The sequence below is a fragment of the Phoenix dactylifera genome, chromosome 5 (assembly GCF_051530095.1).
Source record: "Phoenix dactylifera cultivar Ajwa chromosome 5, Ajwa_hap1_PhDact_Kaust_v1.1, whole genome shotgun sequence".
Classification (NCBI taxonomy): Eukaryota; Viridiplantae; Streptophyta; class Magnoliopsida; order Arecales; family Arecaceae; genus Phoenix; species Phoenix dactylifera.
The window spans coordinates 28,470,949-28,490,942 of record NC_143194.1 but is presented as its reverse complement, the minus strand read 5'-3'; the positions used below and the strand labels follow the sequence as shown (position 1 = coordinate 28,490,942).

At 35.8% G+C, this 19,994-nt stretch overlaps 1 protein-coding gene across 1 annotated transcript; it reads left to right on the top strand.

Moving 5' to 3' along the window:
- The first annotated feature begins 2,158 nt into the window (after positions 1 to 2,158).
- On the top strand, positions 2,159 to 18,122 carry MSH2 (MUTS homolog 2). The gene is made up of 13 exons (XM_008787595.6): positions 2,159 to 2,463; positions 2,568 to 2,617; positions 2,704 to 2,736; positions 4,186 to 5,259; positions 5,568 to 6,122; positions 6,207 to 6,317; positions 6,400 to 6,489; positions 6,576 to 6,647; positions 7,793 to 7,903; positions 10,528 to 10,654; positions 13,345 to 13,544; positions 15,809 to 15,961; positions 17,758 to 18,122. Exons 1-13 carry the CDS (start codon positions 2,412 to 2,414, stop codon positions 17,956 to 17,958), a joined length of 2,829 nt encoding a protein of 942 aa, XP_008785817.3. The 5' UTR covers positions 2,159 to 2,411; the 3' UTR covers positions 17,959 to 18,122.
- Positions 18,123 to 19,994: the final 1,872 nt, after the last annotated feature.

The following is a 19,994-nucleotide window of genomic DNA, read 5'->3' as shown; positions in this document are numbered from 1 at the left end:
AATTTTCAGATTTTGGGGTTGAAGCATGGATGGGTAAGCTAGAGCGATAGGGCCAAGGGCATTTTCATTTAATAGTAAAAAAATGCCCTATTCATAACCGCAAAAAAGTTATCAAAGTTGCAAATGTTGAATCTAATAATATTTTTCTACAAAATTTGTCATCATGTGATTAAAATAAGTTATAATATTTAATTTCAATTCTTTGTGCCAATCCTATGAACAATCACATAAGCAAATAAAATGACATAATGAAATAACTTAACATCCACTTTGATGGTGTAACAATCAATAATACATTCTTGGATGCTTGTTGTATATTATTTAAAAAATTGTAGATGACTTGACCCTGCAAATAAAGATTGTTCATTTTCTTTAATACAACAAAAATCTTCATATCATAGAACTAAGAAGAGAAAACTACTGCAAACGAATGTTCGCTTGGTTTATATCTCTCTCTCTCCGAGAACGTCCTGCTTAATTTGACGAATTATTTTAATCCGGTCATCTGTTTTTTTTTTTAATTTTGTGGGCTATTAAAACAACGACCACAGTAGGTAACTGAGCAAATGAGGCCCTTCTCCCTGAAGCCCACATACACTGGAGCCACCTTGGGTAACAACTCTCCCATGACATCGACAAAGCCACGGGTCCACACTAGGAAGCAGAATCCAGCCCCACAAGAAAATAACAAGCCCAAAAATCTATTCTAAGATAACATGTAGTCCACATAAATTATGGACTAAATCTGCTCTTATACGATTTATAACAAATTAGGATATCTGCAAGCAGATGATGGGTTGTGTTGCCTTCGGGATCAACCATATGTACCAAAATGTGAATAGGAAGCTGATTGGGACGCTTTTTATGTGGCCCAGTACTTTGAAGATTATTTATAGGACAAATACAAGACAATCCTCACATATTTTTTACTCTTGTGGATATATCTATATTAGAGTTGTGTAATCTATTCGTGTATTATATATATATATATATATATAAAAGAGTGGGTTTCCCATGCTAAAAAGGCCGAGGCAAGCACTGAAAGAAAACATTCTCCAGACTTTCAGTACTAGATGTTACTGCCATATCATGCGAAACCATGGTTATGCTTGGGCCATTTTTATACATTCATAGACTGTAAACACAGATCATGGAGAGTTGGTATTTTTATATTTGAGAACGTTTTAATGAAAGGCGAGCGTGAACACAACGTATCCGAAAACTCAACCACACCAAGTTGCCACTCACATATTTGGTGCTTATCTTACTATTATCTCAATGATCCTAAAAATGTGATCATAATAGCATACCTTGAAATTTCTGCAACCTTGCACGTCTAATATACCTTTGTATAGATCTCTGCCCACCTTGTGCTTCCACAGACGGGCAAAATTAGGAAAAAAATTTCTTCAGAGATTAATAACTAAATAAATTTCATACAAATTCCACATAATTATAGCTAATGATCTAATTACATTTTTTTTTTCTTTTTCCTACTGTGATTCTCAGTGGAGTACTGGGATCGACCGACCATCCTGGTAGACCTGACCACGATCCGATTATAACCAGGAAATCGGACTGGAACTGCATCGGGAAGAATTAGACCGGAACTGGAACCGTGTGTCACAGTTTTTAACCGAACCGGAATCTTGAGGAATACGGTTCTTTTAAGATTTCAGATTTGATGGAACTGAACCGGAACTGGAGCCTAATTTTTTCTTTTTTTTAATAATAAAATAAATTAGTTCTAAATTTATTTAATGTAACTTATTATTTTTTTATAATGTTATCTAGTTGTATTATTAAAATTTATTTTGATAGTAAATAATAAAATGAGGTACAAATTATCATTTTGTATTAATTATACAATCAATTTATATTTATAATTTTTTTAAAATTAATTATATAATTTATTTTTTTTTAAAATTTTATAATTTATATTGAAAAATCAAAATCGGAATCATTTAGAATCGAAATCGAAATCAGGATCGTCTATAAGTAGAATCGAAATCGGCTGTTCTGTAACTGGAACCGGAACCGAAACCGAAATGGAAACCAAATCGATTATTATCGGTTACGGAAAAGATTTCAGGTTTATGTGGACCTACCATAACTGTGGTCATGTTTATATCCTGGTCCGTCTCCCGCTGGGGCCCGCAGGTTTGATACCAATCCGAGCGCTCGATGGAGTGCCAGGGTCACGAATCCCAACGCCCGCGCCGCGCACGTCGGCGCGCGCACCCCTTTCCGTCGCTGTGCTTTCCCGCCACCCGGTACATCCCATCCATCATCGTCTATTCTATTATTTATCGCTAATACCCCCATAAACCTCAAACCCCTCTTCCTCCCCCAAACCGACTCCCTTGCTCTCTCCTTGCGGGAGAAGAAAAGAGAAAAAGGGGAAAACAAAAATGGGAGAAGATTATTCACCGGAACCCAACAAGCTTCCCGAGCTCAAATTAGGTATTCTAAAATCTATTAAACTCCCTCTACTGGGTTTTCTTGTACCATTTGTTGGTTTTATTTGTTTATTTATTAATTAGTTTGTGGCAACTCGTCTTCCTCAGATGCCCGCCAAGCCCAGGGGTTTATTTCCTTCTTCAAAACCCTCCCCCGTGTAAGCCTCCTGCCCTCCATCTCTATCTAATTTCTTAAACCCTAACAAGAAAATTGAACAAGAAATATTTGAATTTGTTTTTGTAGGATCCGCGGGCTGTGCGCTTCTTCGATCGCCGAGTAAGTTGATCTTCTTTGTTTTTCATTTGTTACCCATAGATGGTTGTACATTTGGAGGCCGGTGGTTTCAAATCCCGGATCTTTAGCCGATAGTATTCTTTCTGAAGTCCAAACCATTGATAATGGATGTTGTTTTTCGTTATTATGAACTTGTTAATAAAAAGTTAAAAAAATGTTAATGATTCCCCCCAATATCCTGATGCTTCACAGCATGTCTTTCCAAGCAAATTATCATTTTGTTTCTCACATATTAGGAGAAAAAAGAAGTGGGAATGCAGAAAATGATATGCATGTGTCTCAAATTAACAGTTGTTGTTGGATAAATTTACCGGAAATGTGTGAATTATTAAATGGATACATCATAATTATATCGAGTACTAGTTCATCCACACCCTTTTTTTTAACTACATAATTGATTTCTTCTGGCTGAAAATGCTCATATATGTAGTTTTGGCTAGAGAGGTGATTATTTTTAGTTATTTATTATTTTGACGTGAAAATGTTACTAATAGATGTCACTTGTTCTGAAATCTGATTTTGTGCACCTCACCTTCATCAATAACCTGTATGGTGTCAGTGCAAAGAGGAATGCTTGAAAAGGATTGAAGATAGAGTGGTTGCATTATTTGATTGGTCGCAGTATGGCTACTGCCTCAACCTTGAGTCTTATGAAATGCATAATACATATTAAGCATAAAATGAGTATTTTCATGAAGGAACTCATGGAAAGATAACGAAAGGTCAGAGCTAAGAGGCGCGGGATGATTAATGCAAGGGGTTGTTGTGCAAGTAGTGGATAGCTAGTGTGTAAGAGAATTTTTGTTCTTGTACTTGCTGTATTTTTGTATTTTATTCTTTAGAATTTGTCCTGAATGCTGTTTTATTGTTACCTTAATGTATCTATCCTGTTTCTTGTCTTCCTCTTCTTCTTCTTCTTTTTCCTTCGGAGTTGGGTGGTGGTGGTTGTTGGTGGTGTAATTTGGTTAATTTCGTTCATTATCACGTTTTTAATGGTGTGGCATTCTACGCTGAGGATTAAAGTACCGAGTATTGGTACCCATATCAATGCCTTCTTACTAGTACGGTATTGTATCTACACATGGTGTGCCTCTTGATGCTGGAACAGTAGAATAGAGGTGAAAAATCATGTTTTGGCCTCATACTATTTTGGGAGATGTACCAGTATTCGTACGTTCTAGGTACAATTAGGCATGACTGGCATGACTTGTATGCACCGGTACTTAAATCCTTGTTCTTTATTGTACTATACAGTACTCAAGGTAGGTGCTCTTTCCATTTTACTGCATTGGCCATTACCTTTTGATAGTTGGTTCAATAATTTTCTAGAGTACTTTTTCAAATTACATAGCTTTTTCTGGAACTTGCATTACGGAACTTTTAAAATTATCTTATGTCTATCTATTAATTTCTGCTGTTCTGTTTAACCAGGATTATTATACTGTTCATGGTGATAATGCTGCTTTCATTGCAAGGACATATTACCACACTACTACTGCTTTGAGACAACTGGGTAGTGGTCCTGATGGTATTTCCAGTGTTAGTGTAAGTAAAACCATGTTTGAAACTATTGCTCGTGACCTTTTACTGGAGAGAACAGATCATACCCTGGAGCTTTATGAGGGAAGTGGATCAAACTGGAGGCTGACAAAAACTGGAACACCTGGTAACATTGGTAGTTTTGAAGATGTTTTGTTTGCCAACAATGACATGCAGGATACTCCAGTTACCATTTCATTGTTTCCTATCTTCCGCGAAAACCAGTACACTGTGGGACTAAGTTTTGTCGATATAACCAAGCAAAAACTTGGTTTGGCAGAGTTCCTTGATGATAGCCAGTTCACAAATGTTGAAGCAGTTATGGTCGCTCTTGGTTGCAAGGAGTGTCTTCTACCCATGGAATGTGGGAAATCAGTGGAATTGAAAGCTCTTCATGGTGTACTGACTAAATGTAATGTCCTTTTAACTGAGAGAAAGAAATCTGAGTTCAAGTCAAGAGATCTGGTACAGGACCTTGGTAGGATCATCAGAGGTTCTATTGAACCTGTTCGGGATTTACTTTCTGACTTTGAATTTGCTTTGTGTGCTCTAGGGGCTTTAATATCATATGCCGAGTTACTTGCAGATGATGGCAATTATGGGCGTTATACCATTGAAAAGTACAATCTAGATAGTTACATGAGATTAGATTCTGCTGCCATGAGAGCATTGAATGTTCTAGAGAACAAAACAGATTTAAACAAAAATTTTAGTTTGTTTGGTCTAATGAATAGAACCTGCACTGCCGGCATGGGTAAACGGTTGCTAAACAGGTGGCTCAAACAACCTCTCTTAGATGTGGGTGAAATTAGTTGTAGACTGGATCTGGTTCAGGCATTTGTGGAGGATGCAGAACTTCGCCAAGGACTGAGGTTACATTTAAAAAGAATTTCAGATATTGAGAGATTGACACATAATGTGAAGAAGAAGACAGCTAACTTGCAGCCAGTCATAAAACTCTATCAGGTGACATCCATCTTGCCTTCTTCTTCTTATTCTTCTAAAGTTTGTTATTTGATTTGACTAGAATTTCACAGAAGTTTGCTCTCTAAGATCTGATTCTGTGAACCTGTACAACTTAAATGTACAATTGCAACTTCTACAAGAGCTTGTAGGTTCCTGAACAGGGAAAATTGTACTGGCCCTCTGAACCATTTACTCATATTTTGTATGGATGTACATTCAAGTATTCATATTTATTTGTATAATTGGCTGTTTCCTGTTTTTAGTTAATCGATGTGTTTATTTATATTGTATTTTATGTTATTGTGCAGTCAAGCATTAGACTTCCACACATCAAAGATGTTCTTGAGCGTTATGAAGGGAAATTTTCACCACTGATAAGAAAGAAATATCTGGAACCATTAGAATATTGGATGGATGAGCATCGACTAAATAAGTTTACCGCTCTAGTTGAAGTTGCTATTGACCTTGATCAACTTGAGAATGGTGAGTATATGATATCGCCGAAATATAATCCAAACTTAGCTGCACTGAAGGAACAACTAAATGCAGCAGAGCGGCAAATTCACAGTTTGCACAAACAAACAGCAAATGAACTTGATCTTTCTCTTGATAAGACATTGAAGTTGGAAAAAGGGACACAGTTTGGACATGTTTTTAGGATCACGAAGAAAGAGGAGCAAAAAGTGAGGAAAAAGCTAAGTACCCATTATATTGTTCTGGAAACTCGGAAGGATGGAGTAAAATTCACAAACTCCAAACTTAAAAAGTTAGGAGATCAATACCAAAAGGTACTCAGTGAATATACAAGTTGTCAGAAAGTGATTGTTGCTCAAGTAGTTGATGCTACAGCTTCATTTTCTGAGGTATACAAAATCAAAATGATAAAGGCTCTTTCCATTTTTTTGTAACAAGTATCAGTCTTAAGTTTTTTAAAACCTGATCTCCAGGTATTTGAAACACTTTCCGTGATTCTTTCTGAGCTTGATGTTTTACTAAGTTTTGCTGACTTGGCAACCAGTTGTCCAATTCCATACGTAAGACCAGACCTTACACCCTCGGTAAGATAAATCTTTTATTAATTTGTTGAATTGCTTTCCTTAATTAAGAGATGGTTTTGCTAATTCTAATTTATTTTTATAGGATAAAGGAGATATTGTACTAGAAGGGAGTCGGCATCCATGTGTGGAGGCTCAGGATGGTGTGAATTTTATACCTAATGATTGTACTCTTGTAAGTATATGGGCAGAGTATCTTTTCTGTGAACTCCAGGACAATAGTTCTAAGGTTTGTTTCCTTTGGTTTATGTTACGAAACAGGAACGTGGAAAGAGTTGGTTCCAGATCATTACCGGACCTAACATGGGTGGTAAATCCACATTTATACGACAGGTCTGATTTCTCTTGGTGATACTATTAATTTTTCTCATTCATACCATAAACAAGGTGGAGCATCTTTGTGTTTTTTATTTTACCCTAGAACATAAAACTAGTTGAGCTTCTAGACAAGCATTATCTCATAATTATTGCAACCATATATTATAAGTTACTTTTGAGGCTACATCTGTTTTAACAAATTCTTTTGAGGCTACATCTGTCTTAACTAATTTGCATCAACTAATATGCCATTTGGAAGCTGTGTGTGTAAGAAAGACCAGTCTATGATATTCAGGCTACTTGATGCGCAAGCATTTAGGTATTACCCGACATCAGAATTTTGTCCTTGTTTTATATCAATAGTACTTTTTTTTTTGTCTGGCATTAAAATATTTATTTGAGCCTATTTCTGTAGCGAACAGCTAATTGAACGGAATGGAATATCGGTTGAGAGATTCAATGATTCAGATAAAAGAAGCAATGCACTAGACTAACTTGAAGACCTTAGTGGAACCATTCTTTTAACACTAGTTGGGGAATAGTAGCTTATTCAGCTAAGGTGAAGCCAAGTAGACACATCGACTGTCTGATTGCAGAAAGTCCACCATTAAGGCCCTTATTGCAAACAAATTGTGATAAAGCTTGATAAATTAGTGCAAAGTTTTTTAGCTTCAAGATTTAGTCTAAAGGTAGTATATGTATTCTTTTGTTCATTATCACCTTCTGTTTAACAAAATTAGTCTTGAAAATCAAAACTTGATGAATTGAGTTTTCCAATATTGTTGTGTCATTTGTACAAAAAGTCACAGCTAGTTTGAGATCTTGGTCAAACCTATACTATTTATGATGCCCCAATCTATTGATGATGAAGCTGTTATTGTATAAAATTTTAATTAGAAGGAAATCTGTTTACAAGTTGTTTTCCCCTTTTTTTGGTGGGAGTGGAGGGGGGGGGGGGGGGGTTGTGGAGGAGATCTGCGAATTTCCAACATCAATTTCTTTACTATATCAGAAATTGAAAAGTTGAGGGACAGTCTTACATATTTATGCTCCTTCATAACTGTTAAATAAAGGTTCCATCAAAATTGCTGCATACTGTTTTGCAGGACATACCTTATTTGTATCAAATGCCTTTTTATCTTACATATCAGTGTTGGCAGGTTGGCGTAAACATATTAATGGCGCAAGTTGGCTGCTTTGTTCCATGCGATAGAGCAAGTGTTAGCGTACGCGATTGCATTTTTGCTCGTGTTGGGGCTGGTGATTGCCAAGTTAGTATTCACTCTACTGTACTATTGTTTTTCTTTTTTTAGGAAATAGCCTCTCCATATGTGAGGGTGAGGCTGTGTACATTTGACCCTTCCCAGATCCTTTAGTGGTGGGAGCCTCATGCATTGGACTGCCCTTCTTTAGCAACATGTAGACTCCATTAACTATTTTGGAGATCCTACTGTTTCACAAGTTTGAAGATAAGTAGGTGCCATAAACGATCTCATTGTGGAAAAATTTTAGCTAACAAATCAGCAGCTTTATTACCTCTTACCTATTATAAATAACCATGCAATGACAGCAGATGTATATATTGTAGGCATTTAGTATCCCAAGTGGGCACCTTGCTTTTGTTATTGACCATACATGCACCTCTTCGTTGATTCTTTTTCCATCGTAGAAGAGTTAATGAATTTGACTCTTTCATATGGCGACACTTTCTGAAAGAAGTATCTATATATTCCGTTTTTCTTCTGCAGTAAATGTGTTTATGAGAAAAAGTCTATATCTCCTTGGAACAGATTCACATTTTCTTTAGAATCCAATTCTTAGGTTTTGTTCTTCAAACATTTAACTTCAAGTAAGTCTTTCACATAGGTTAATTGGTTCTTTCCTTCTTCCTAATCATAGATACTTGAATTATATTTATCACTGCTGCTATATTCAATTTTCCATGCATTAGTAAGTAATTTTTGTATACAAATATTACAAGTTTCTCAAGTTCACACTTTTTTTTTGACAGCTAGCTTTTTAACCTTGACAACTTTGTCTAAGAAACTGTTAGGCCTGACATGTACAATAAATTGAGCCAAATTAAATAAAAATTAAAAATTTGTGATTTTTCTCTATTTCTTTCATATTTTGTTAAATGTTTATATTTATAACATTAACTATAGATATGTTTTTGTAAATCATTCATAAGCATGACATCTATCAGCCTCTATGATGATTGATGAGAAATTTGATTGATTTGGTTTCAGTTTTAGAACTTTGAGGTAACATATTTACGGCACAATATTGTCAACATAAATTTTACTGTGTGAAAGAGCAGATGATTTCACAATCAGTTTCATTTTAAAGCAACAAAGCAACCTTAGTTGCCAATAAAACTACTGTTAGAGCAGTATTGGTGATTTTTGGACAATGCCTTTGTTACTATATTCACTAATATAGACCAAATAATCTATAGTTGATACATGCCAGTATGGAGCCCCATGCATGTGCCAATGGGTGATCACCATCATGACCTAATCAATCCCTGTAATTTATGCCGATACTTTTATGACATGAGATAGCTTGCATCTAGCCTTGGTCAACCCATATGGTTTACCTTTCCCCCCTCTAAATTTCGAGATTATCATATATGTTAAAAAATAATAAAACTGGCTTGAACTTTCATCTGAAACTCTGAAATTAAAACTGAAATTTTCAATTTCATCTAGAACGTGACCAATACTGGGGTCTGTTTCAGAGTTTCTGCTGAAATTAATTCATAGGGCAAACTTTAATGTATACATAAGTTTTTTATTGTAATCATTTATATCTTCCATTTTTTTAATGTACTGGAAGGTGTTTTCTCTAGATGAAACTTGAATTTTGCAAGGGTTGAAAGCATTCATAAGCACTGTGATGTCAGATTCGAAAGTGATTTGGAGGAAAAGTAAGTTTTTTAACAGATTTGTCAATCCAAGATCTCAAATTCTTTTAATACTTTTGTTATCATAAGTTACATTGTGAATTACACGGTGCTGTCTAAACATGACTTTTTAAACATTTTGTTTAAAAAAAAAAAGCTTGTTTATTGTTCAATGTGAAACTACTGAAAACATACATCTAAAAGTTGTTGACAGTGCAATATGTTTATAAATGATTTCTAATTTGTTTTTCTTATTGACCTTGTCTTTTTTTATTGTTTTTTATAGTAATTTTCAATGAAACTGCTGAAATCATAACTCATTTGATTTGATCCAAGATGAAAACCAGAATGAATTTCCGAACCTTTAGATAAAAAGGATGCTAGGTTGTGCTTGTCGCCTGTATTCTTGTTGTTTCGCTAGCAATAATCATGTCCATCCATCGTTTGGAAGAAAAAACTCATGCATATCAGTGTTTGGGTATGCAGAGATATGTGCTTTTTGTAAGGCTAGTTGAAATTGATTGCCAAGAGGCCTCTAGAAATCATTGCTTGGGGTGTCTTTGTATATGAAACTTAAAAATTTGGTAATTTCGGGAAACTTCCAAAAGACTTTGATTGAGTCTGAACAGGTTCTGAAAATATTATTCCATGTCCCTGCTTATTAAGTGTAACCTGATATTTTAGCTTTGTCTTTCTTTTTTTTTTTTTCAACATCTTTTGTCTTCAAATTCACTCATGCAAAGTTCCATGCCCCCTCCGAGCTTCAAAATTCTTAGACCCTTCTATAGTATTTGTTATAAAAGCACGCCTAACTCTCCCATTCACCATCAGCTCAGACGGAGATTTGAAGCTGGCTTTTAGCTTTAGGTAGTGCATTTGTAGGTATTCATCTCATGTTTGAACTTATGACCTGTGTTTTCTTTTTTAATATTAAAAAAACATCACTTTCTACACTTTGTTTTAATTTATATACCTGTGCTGTTTTTGCAGCTTCGTGGAGTTTCCACCTTTATGCAGGAAATGCTTGAAACTGCATCCATCTTGAAAGGTGCCTCTGAGAAGTCGCTGATAATTATTGATGAGTTGGGCCGTGGCACTTCTACTTATGATGGATTTGGTCTGTTTTATCATCTTTTTTCATTTTTATTACTTGGAATTAAAATCAGCTAGTGTTTATTGATATCATAAAGCTCTGAGAAAATGCATTCTATCACGTGTAAGGGAATATAATTTATGTCATTTTTACCTTTTGCTCTTTTTCTTCCTTTTTTTCTGTTCCTTCACATTTGTGGATATATTCATACAAATTTCTCATACTCAAAAAGAATTACTAAATAACTTAGTAGAATTGATATCACCACTATAAACTTGGCACTAAACGGATGAATGAGAGTTTAGTCCCATCTACTGGAGTTTGAAGAATTCCCATGAAGTTAGTTACTTGAATTAGCTGAACAGAAATTATTAACATCATTTCTTCCAACAAAATATATTTCCATAAATGCTAGAGTTATGTATTACATATGATCGACAATATTTCTTAATAAACCATAGGGTCGTGTTTTGTACGGGAGATGCAGAATCCAATTGTACTTTTATTATATATCGCTTCTTCCTCGTGTGGCTTCATTGCATTGTATCAGCTTTCCAAGACATGCTTCTTAAGATACATACTATTGACAATATCCTTGTAGTCTCTTTTTAAAGAAAAAAATTAAATATCAAATCTTTGAATTTTGAGATTTAAATACCATTCTTATCATTGCAAACTTTTGCTTAGTTGGTGTCAAAACTTGAATTGGTCAACAATATTTGCTGGAGGAGTTGAAATCTAGAAATATTCGCAGCATTTTGGCTCATATGGATTTGACCGTTGTAAACATGCCGGGTCATTAGAAGATGGCTAATTTAAATGTTTTGATTCATCTTTCATTTGTGAAGAATAACAAAAAATGTTAGTACTGTAGCTTCTTCTCTAACAAACTTTCATTTGCTTAGTTCAGTTTTTTTTTTTTCTCTAAATTTGACTTTTCCGCTTCTTTAAGAGCCACCAACATCTCGATTCAATTTCCCAGCTAAATATAAACATGCCTAATTGATTCTTGCCCTCCTAAATCTTGGCAAATAATTTCCAGGGTGCCCCCTCTTTTTAACATTGCTTATCCTTTTTCTTGTGGATTTTACATGGATTTTGATGACTCAAAGGGAATATCTGTTGTGTGCATAAAAATAATTACAGTTCATGACTCTTATGCCCGTAGACTGTTCTATGTTATAACATCAAACCATAGCTAGTTTGCGGATGCAACATTTTGATCCTAAACATGATCAAACACATAAAATCACTTACAACCATTTTGCAGAGGTAACTTACAGAAATGTGATAGTTTCTCATTCAGCATGACAACAACAATGAGACATATCCGAGATTTTCTTTTTGATCATAACTTTCCCTAATAGGGGATGCATGCGCTGACGATTCCATGTTGAAAGGCCAGTTCTTACTCATGACTTAGAATCACCTGGAAAGCTCCATATAATAAGCACTCATTACATTTTTTTTTTTTTTTGCCCAAAGTGACTATATCAGGAACAGAAGTACTAGTTCCATCAGGATAAGGATACACAAATAAATGTGGAGTGCTGAGTCATGTGTCTCAAGCCATTTTGAAGGTAGTCTAAACTCTCAGTTTCTGAACCAATCAAACCGAAACTCATATTCACATGTTAGGGTAAGCTACCGCCATTCATGGACTGAAAAAATTTCCATCTAATGAGCCTAAATCTCCCACTATTGGAGCTGTGAAAAGTCGATGCCCAAGCATACCCATTAATTAGTCAGCATGATCTCAATTGTGAGTAGAATCCAATCCTCCACGTGTTATAACGACCCACGACCTTACCAAAAAGACTACATTGAAGGTCTTTTTGGCTTCCCTAGCCCTCATGTACTCCCTCCTTTTAAGGCCTGCCATCCTCGTTAATCTTAGGGTCCAATCACAAAGATCCAATTATATCAAATCCAATCATAAATACCACGACCAGCCCATGGTTAGCCATAAAAGGGCCCATATTGCAATGTCTTCTAGTCTATACATGAGCCATGGGTCATACCATTTGTAAGGACCCAGGACCTCGTTCAAAAAAAAACTAACCAGAAGGTATTTTTAGGTTCCGTGATCCCATTTAAGTACCCTAGTTGCCCCTATCTCACAATTGATGTGGGACTAAACACACATCCACACGGGTCCTCACATATGCATTTGTCTAATCACAAACTGCTAGATTCTTCCATGAATGTGCAACCTATGGATGTTTTAAGTTATATCTAGGGCCTGATGTGTAATGCATATGACCGTTAACTTATATTCCGAAATGGTAAATGTATGTGTGTAAAAACTTTCAACGAAAAATTAGTGTCCAAAATGATGCTTTAGGACGTGCAACTTTAATGCACTATATAAGTCAGCATATTTTAGATCGGTCATCTATTATTGTATGATTTGCATATGTGATATTTGCTGAATAAAAAGGTGTATTGATGCGGTCAGTTGTTTTGTTAAATGTTGCTTATTGCACTCCATGCACATTTAGATCTTCATCATTTTTGGTGATTGTGATTATTATGGCTTGATTATTAATTGTGATTGTCATGGAAGTACTCCCTTAGGTATGTTTGCTGTGTCTTTTGTATTTTAACTGAAGATTTACTCATACTTTAAATGTCCATTCTCAAATTTCTCGAATTGAAATGTTTGACCATTGAATTTATTTTCTGGCTTTAATCTTGTTCAATTCATTATCCAGGTTTGGCTTGGGCTATTTGCGAGCACCTTGTGCAGGTGACCAGAGCACCAACTTTATTTGCAACTCACTTTCATGAGCTGACTGCATTAGCTCATGTTGATGGTCATGAGCCCCATAGTTCGCCCAATCTTGGAGTGGCAAATTATCATGTTGGAGCACATATAGATCCACCAAGTCGTAAATTAACAATGCTTTATAAGGTGAACATATAGCTCGCAATAATTTGATATAAATCAATGCATGTTTTCCTTTGATAAATGTTCTGTTCTTTTTGTATATTTTGACCATCTTCTTTCTGGATTTTGGGGGTGGGTGGGTGTGTAAACTATCTGGTTCAGTGTTCATTAGCTGTTCTGTGCTTTGAGTTTGCCTTGGTCATGATTTATATTGCATGCCATTCAACAATTTGGAGAAACTAATGATGGGTTGAATCTTCTTAGATTTACTTGGTAGATTGAGCATATCAATATTTATTTTCATAGCCTTTTTCCTTCAAATTATTTAATGTCAGACATTTTCAAACACCTTATAATTTACAAGAAAAACCATGAAACAAGAAAAGTTATACCGGTGTGAATTCATATGATTTACAATGTTTTTTTCCGAGATTTTGGAAATTATGCTCCCTTAGCAGTAAAATAATGGATGTTAGCCAGATATATTTTGAAAACTTCCATCGAGATGACATTTCAGACTCTCATGATCTAATTTCCTGTTTTTCATAAATGTTGAATATCACTGGAGACTCTTATCAGTAATACAAAATGCGGATGTTAAGCTTTGATTCAACAGTCACATGGGCTGATATCCAAGTTTTAATCTCATATCTCAATTGCGAACAATTTCCTTCTGTAATAACCATCTAGCATTTTTGGAAGTATCATGAATGATGTATCACATCAATAGGTCATATAGTGCTTGTTTTCTGCTGTGCCAGCACTTTGGCACGCATGGACATGAAAAGATAATAAGATGTTATTCAGTGGACAAGGACCATCATGCCTATGCTCACTTAATCAGATTAGTACTTCAAAAAGAAACTAACATAGACAACATGTCATTTTGTGGATATTTCTCAGTCATCCTTCTTTAAAACAGGTCTTTAAATACATGTTCCACATGAATGTTGTTTTTTGGTGCCAATGTTGATGGTAACCTTAGAATTCATATTATTAAATATCAAAGCGCTGCATTGCACCTCCAAATATTGTTCTAAATATAAGATGGCTGAGCAGCATCCTATAATTCCTTGTATTTGCTTTACTGTGTTGGAATCTTGATATTAAACCATCATTTAAATCAAAGTGTTCATATACTTCAACAAAAGAAAGGAAAAATAGTTTTTTATGTAAACTACATCTTTTACTTCTACCTTTACCTGATCATGTTGCTATAAAATCATGAGAGCAGGCTTGAGTTTTTGAATATCAGACAATGTTTAGGACATCATGTAATTTGTATGGAATTCTGTTGTTCAAAATAGTTACTCGAGCTTGCTTGAACGGATGCCCTTCCGAATGCTAAAGCTAGGTTCAGATTTTTTACCACTCTGAATAAAGAATTAAAGATGCCATATATATAAAGGTCTCATGGATGATCAAATTTATGGAAGTTCATTAAAGGAGAGACTAGGACTAGTCAACACTCTGTTCCCACCAGTTATAATTATATTGCTTACTGCACATTGATAGAATGTATCTCAAGGATTTGGAAGTTACAAAAAAAGTCTTATATCAGAATCCTATACAATTTCATATCATGCAAGTATACTAAAAAGGGTATCCCAATGCACAAGGCTCCCGACATTAGGGGATCTAGGAAGGGTCAGATGTACACTGCCTTACACTGCCTTACCTCCATATGCAGAGGCTGTTTCTTTACTTTGTACCCACCCATGACAAGGAGGTTACTGTGGAGCAACATACAAGATATATTGAAAATTGAAAATGAACGTAGAGAAGTTCTTTTGCTGCTCATTTTGGCCAAGTTTTTTTTTTTTTTATAAGGGTTCCAGCCTTGGTCTATCCATTTTTTGGATTCCTTTGTTTCTTTCGCATCACTAACTATGCCAAAACCATTCAAACATATTACATAATATTGGAATTGCATGGTTGTAACTATGAACACTACTGATGTGGTCATTGCATTGACTATAGAACAAACTCTCATTTAAGGTCTGTGAACCTTGGCTTTTCATATTTGCTACTGTTTTCTTTTAGAATCAGTAATTTTATTAGAAAGAAAGATCAGCATAGTACTAGTGTTAGTGGCACTCTGTATAACTTTCAAATGGTTGGTGTAGTTAATTTTTTTTTTTTCCTGTTGCATCACTAGCTTATCATGGTCTTGACATGTCAGCAAGTTACACTTTCTTGTGGTTGTTATTTTGCATGCATTAATAGTTTCACATTGTCTATAATGCATTTTTTCTATCCTTTGTTCATCACATTTGTTTATTTTCCAGGTTGAACCCGGTGCCTGTGATCAAAGTTTTGGTATTCACGTGGCAGAGTTTGCAAACTTTCCTGAAGCTGTTGTTACTCTTGCTAGAAGTAAAGCTGAGGAGTTGGAAAATTTTTCTGAGACATTTGGCTTTAACAATGATCTGAAAGAAGAGGTATATGACAAAAAAACTCACCTTTACTTCAGCATATTTGATTTTAATTTGCTACATGATGAAGTTGTAGTGATTTATATGATTGTTGCTCATAGTGAATTTTCAGTGTGTTTTTCTTTACATTTTGCATCTCAAAATCCTTTTTGCATCTCAAAATCCTTAGGAGAAACTGCTCTAGTGGCTCCACTTTATGTCCCGCCCTCAAAAATTGATTACATTCTTGTAGCAACCATGTTGAATGATTACCATGCTGCCTTGATAGCTGGGGCCTTTCCCTCTTGATAATCTTGTCAAACATATGAGGATTGGCACCCTCTTCCTCTTCAAAACAGTTTTGTCAGAAGACCCGATTTGGTAGTGAAGGACAAAGCGTTATATATGCATATATATATAACACTTTGTCCTTCACTACCAAATGTTGAATGATTACCGTGCTGCCTTGATAGCTGGGATGAGGATTGGCACTCTCTTCCTCTTCAAAACATTTTTGTCAGAAGACCCAATTTGGTAGTGAAGGACAAAGTGTAATATATGCATATATATATATATATATATGTATATATATATGTATATATAGATATATGTATATATATATGTATATGTATATATATGTATATATATGTATATGTATATGTATGTATATGTATGTATATATGTATATATGTATGTATATATGTATCTATGTATATATGTATATATGTATATGTATATGTATATATGTATATGTATATATGTATATATGTATATGTATATGTATATATGTATATATGTATATATATATATATATATATATGTATATATATATATATGTATATATATATATATATATATATATATATATATATATATATATGTATATATATATATATATATATCAAGAAAACTCTCCCCCAATGTATTCTTCTTTTCCTTCTCTCTCTCTCTCTCTCTCTCTCTCTCTCTCTCTCTCTCTCTTTTCGGGGAAGGATGAGGCATGGAATGCCTGGTCAAAATTCACAAAGGAAATGAATAGTCACAAGGATACAAGAGATAAGAGCAAGAGACCAAGGATCAGTTAACTATCCATTGTTCCTATTGGTCACAGCTAACAAGCTTAGCTTCAGACCAAGTTTTCTGAAATACCCTTGGCCTGCTTCCTGGATTTTGAGTTCCCCACCTTGCACCATTCTACCAGACCTTTTGATTCTCCCAGGGAAAGGTTTACTGCTGACAGAATGTCCAATTTCTTTCTTCTCTCCTACAACATGCTTCCATATCTCCCTGTTTTCTCCCTATCCAGCGCTATCCCTATTGTAATCACAAAACTCAGTGCTTATCAAGGAGGGAAAATGAAAGACATTCCCAAGGCAGCTGCAACTAGGATGGTGGTAGAGAGCATTGTTGAAGATATTGTTGTCCATGGTAGGGGGAAGGTCCATGGAGATTGATTGTTTCTTGGCAATCTGATCTTGCTTTTGTCTCGAGGTGCGAGTGCTTCAGCCTTTTGATGCTCCTGGGACAAGCACGTACATAATATGTAATTGTCATACCCAAATGGGAGCACCTTTCTTCAGTATCCAAGCAATGCTTTTCTTGGAGCCACCAGAGATCAATTATATATTTTTGTTTCTAATTCAGTGTTATCATATATGCTTTGAAATTCATGTTCTTGACAAAGGCAGTTTTTCAGAAATACATGGCATAACCGGGATTGATCATCTAATCCTTTGTTCAGTTATTTTAAGAAAAGAATCCAAATCCAAACATCTTCCAAGAGTCACCTTCAAACTGATTTTTATTACTGGCTTGCCTTACAGGTAGGATCCAAGCGCAAGCAAGCATGTAGTCCTGATGACATTGCTAAAGGTGCAGCTCGGGCTCATCAATTCTTGCAGGGGTTTTCTGCTTTGCCGCTAGACCAGATGGACTTGGAACAGGCCGTGGAACAAGTTAAAAAACTGAGGTCTGAGCTGGAGAAAGATGCAGCCAGCTATCCTTGGCTCCAGCAATTTTTCTGAAATCAATTGTGTATCCTGTCGACTAGTATCTTGGCTGTTCTCTCCCTCTGCCTTTTTGTTTCTCTAGAAATATTCTGGGGGAAAGATTGCTTAAATGATATATGTAAATTGTATAGTATCCAACAGGTTCAAGTTATTACTGGCCAGAGCCAATTTTGCTTAAATGATACTGTGACTCCTTGATAGGGATTCCAATCTGCAAACCTACCAGCTTGACTTAATTCTTTTCGGGACGCTGATATCCTGAGGTGAGAAAAAATCTGGATGATAAAACCTATATCTATTAGACTGGACTGGACCGAGAGGAGCCGGATACAACAGCCACTTTACGAAGTTAAGTCGAAGTATTTGCTAGTTTACTCGAGTTTGACCTTGAAGTCTTGATATAATAAAAAATAAATAAATAAATAAATAAATATTATTATTTATTTTCAGTAGAATCTATTCATGTTACCTTGAGACCAAATGAGGTAGTACTGCTTTCATAAACATTGCAGCCATTATGTTGAGTAACTTAGGGCTGTGGTTAGACTGCACCGGTCCTGAATGTGCTCTCCGCGGGCTGCCCCTCCCACCACACCGTTACCTTCTCTCCATCTTCCGCCTCCTCTCCGGTGGTTCCGATGGCCAGGGGCGAGAATGGTGAGTTCTCTACTGGCCGGTGGAACCCTCATCCTTCCTTTACCACAGCCTATGTAACCCGCCCGCTGCTGCTGATGTCCTCACCGATCGGCAAGAATATTATTCCGGCGGCACCCTTGTCAATCCCACGTTTCACGTCTTGACCAAATTCGCATGGAAGTAATATTCAATAAACTTGCTTACCACGGGGCTATCTCTTTAATAGGGATCAGCCCTTAAAATTTGTTTGTTCGTTCGTTTGTTGCCTCCTCGCCAAGGGTGTCAGATTGATCCAGCTTCAACTAAGACCAATGGATCACCTATAGATTTGATCCGACACTCGGACAGGGATTGAGCGCAACTTCACTAAACAAAATCTTTTGTTCCAGCTTCGCTCGCTTCACCCTAACCTGCCTAATCCAGGCCTACTCACGTTAAATAAGGATCTGATTTGACTAGACACGACAAGTAAGTAGACAAAATGAGCATTCCTAGTTTCCACATGCTTGCCAAAATTTGAAAATCTGACCTTGCCTACGGGGCTCCTTCCCCAATTCATGGTGGATGAACAGGTCTTCGCTCGCAAGTCCCGACTCAGACCAGTATACTACGGAACGCAGACCTGCTTTCTGTTGATATTTCAAAGTTAGCGGCTTCACGTGGCCATTAATTTATACCATAATACCAATTATATTTAGTGCCTTTCATGCTAAAATTTCTTCCTGGTCAAAGTGCAGCATGCTGTTGAAGTTTGAACTTTTTCATCCAGCCTACACGCAAGGCAGAAAATTAATATCCATACATTTGTTTTTTGATCTCTGAGTTAGACCAAGACTATGGAGACTTTTATCCTTTCTAAGTTGTCTAGGGAAAAATGCTAAACTCACATCAACCATTGAAAGTCAAACCAAGGTAGCATCTGTACTCAGGAACAATAGGGCAATATGCCTAGGCGTCAATTCCCCAAGATAGTTCCTAAGATACAGGTTGAATTGTGAGTTGTCAGAAGACCCAGTATTAATTACTTTTATATTTGTGGTTGCCCTTGAGGAGGCAAACATCAATGAAGAGAAGGAGAGGAGGATCTACCTGTTCTTATGTTTCCTTCTTCACTAGGGATTCTACCTAGCAATTATCACTGATTTCTCAAAGATATCGTCTGAATCTTTTCTAGATTATTTTTATGCGTTATTGTGTTCTAATCTCTTGCATATTGTTCATGAAAAATTCCATAATATCCTGAGTCAAAAAATCTCTCACATGCATTGCATTTGTTAAATGCTAGTTGTTTACACTAAAACACCTTTTATAAAGCATAAGAACAAGCCCTAACTTCATCTTACTAGTGGTAAAATTCAAGTGCTTTTTATAGTAAAAACGAGGTGCAGTAGGGGCGAGCTGGGCAAAAGTAACAA

Coding starts and splice junctions, on each gene's coding strand:
- MSH2 (XM_008787595.6), top strand. CDS start 2,412: ATGGGAGAAGATTATTCACCGGAACCCAACAAGCTTCCCGAGCTCAAA. Junction 5,260..5,567: donor CAGTCATAAAACTCTATCAG/GTGACATCCATC, acceptor GTTATTGTGCAG/TCAAGCATTAGACTTCCACA. Junction 6,648..7,792: donor AATCCACATTTATACGACAG/GTCTGATTTCTC, acceptor CAGTGTTGGCAG/GTTGGCGTAAACATATTAAT.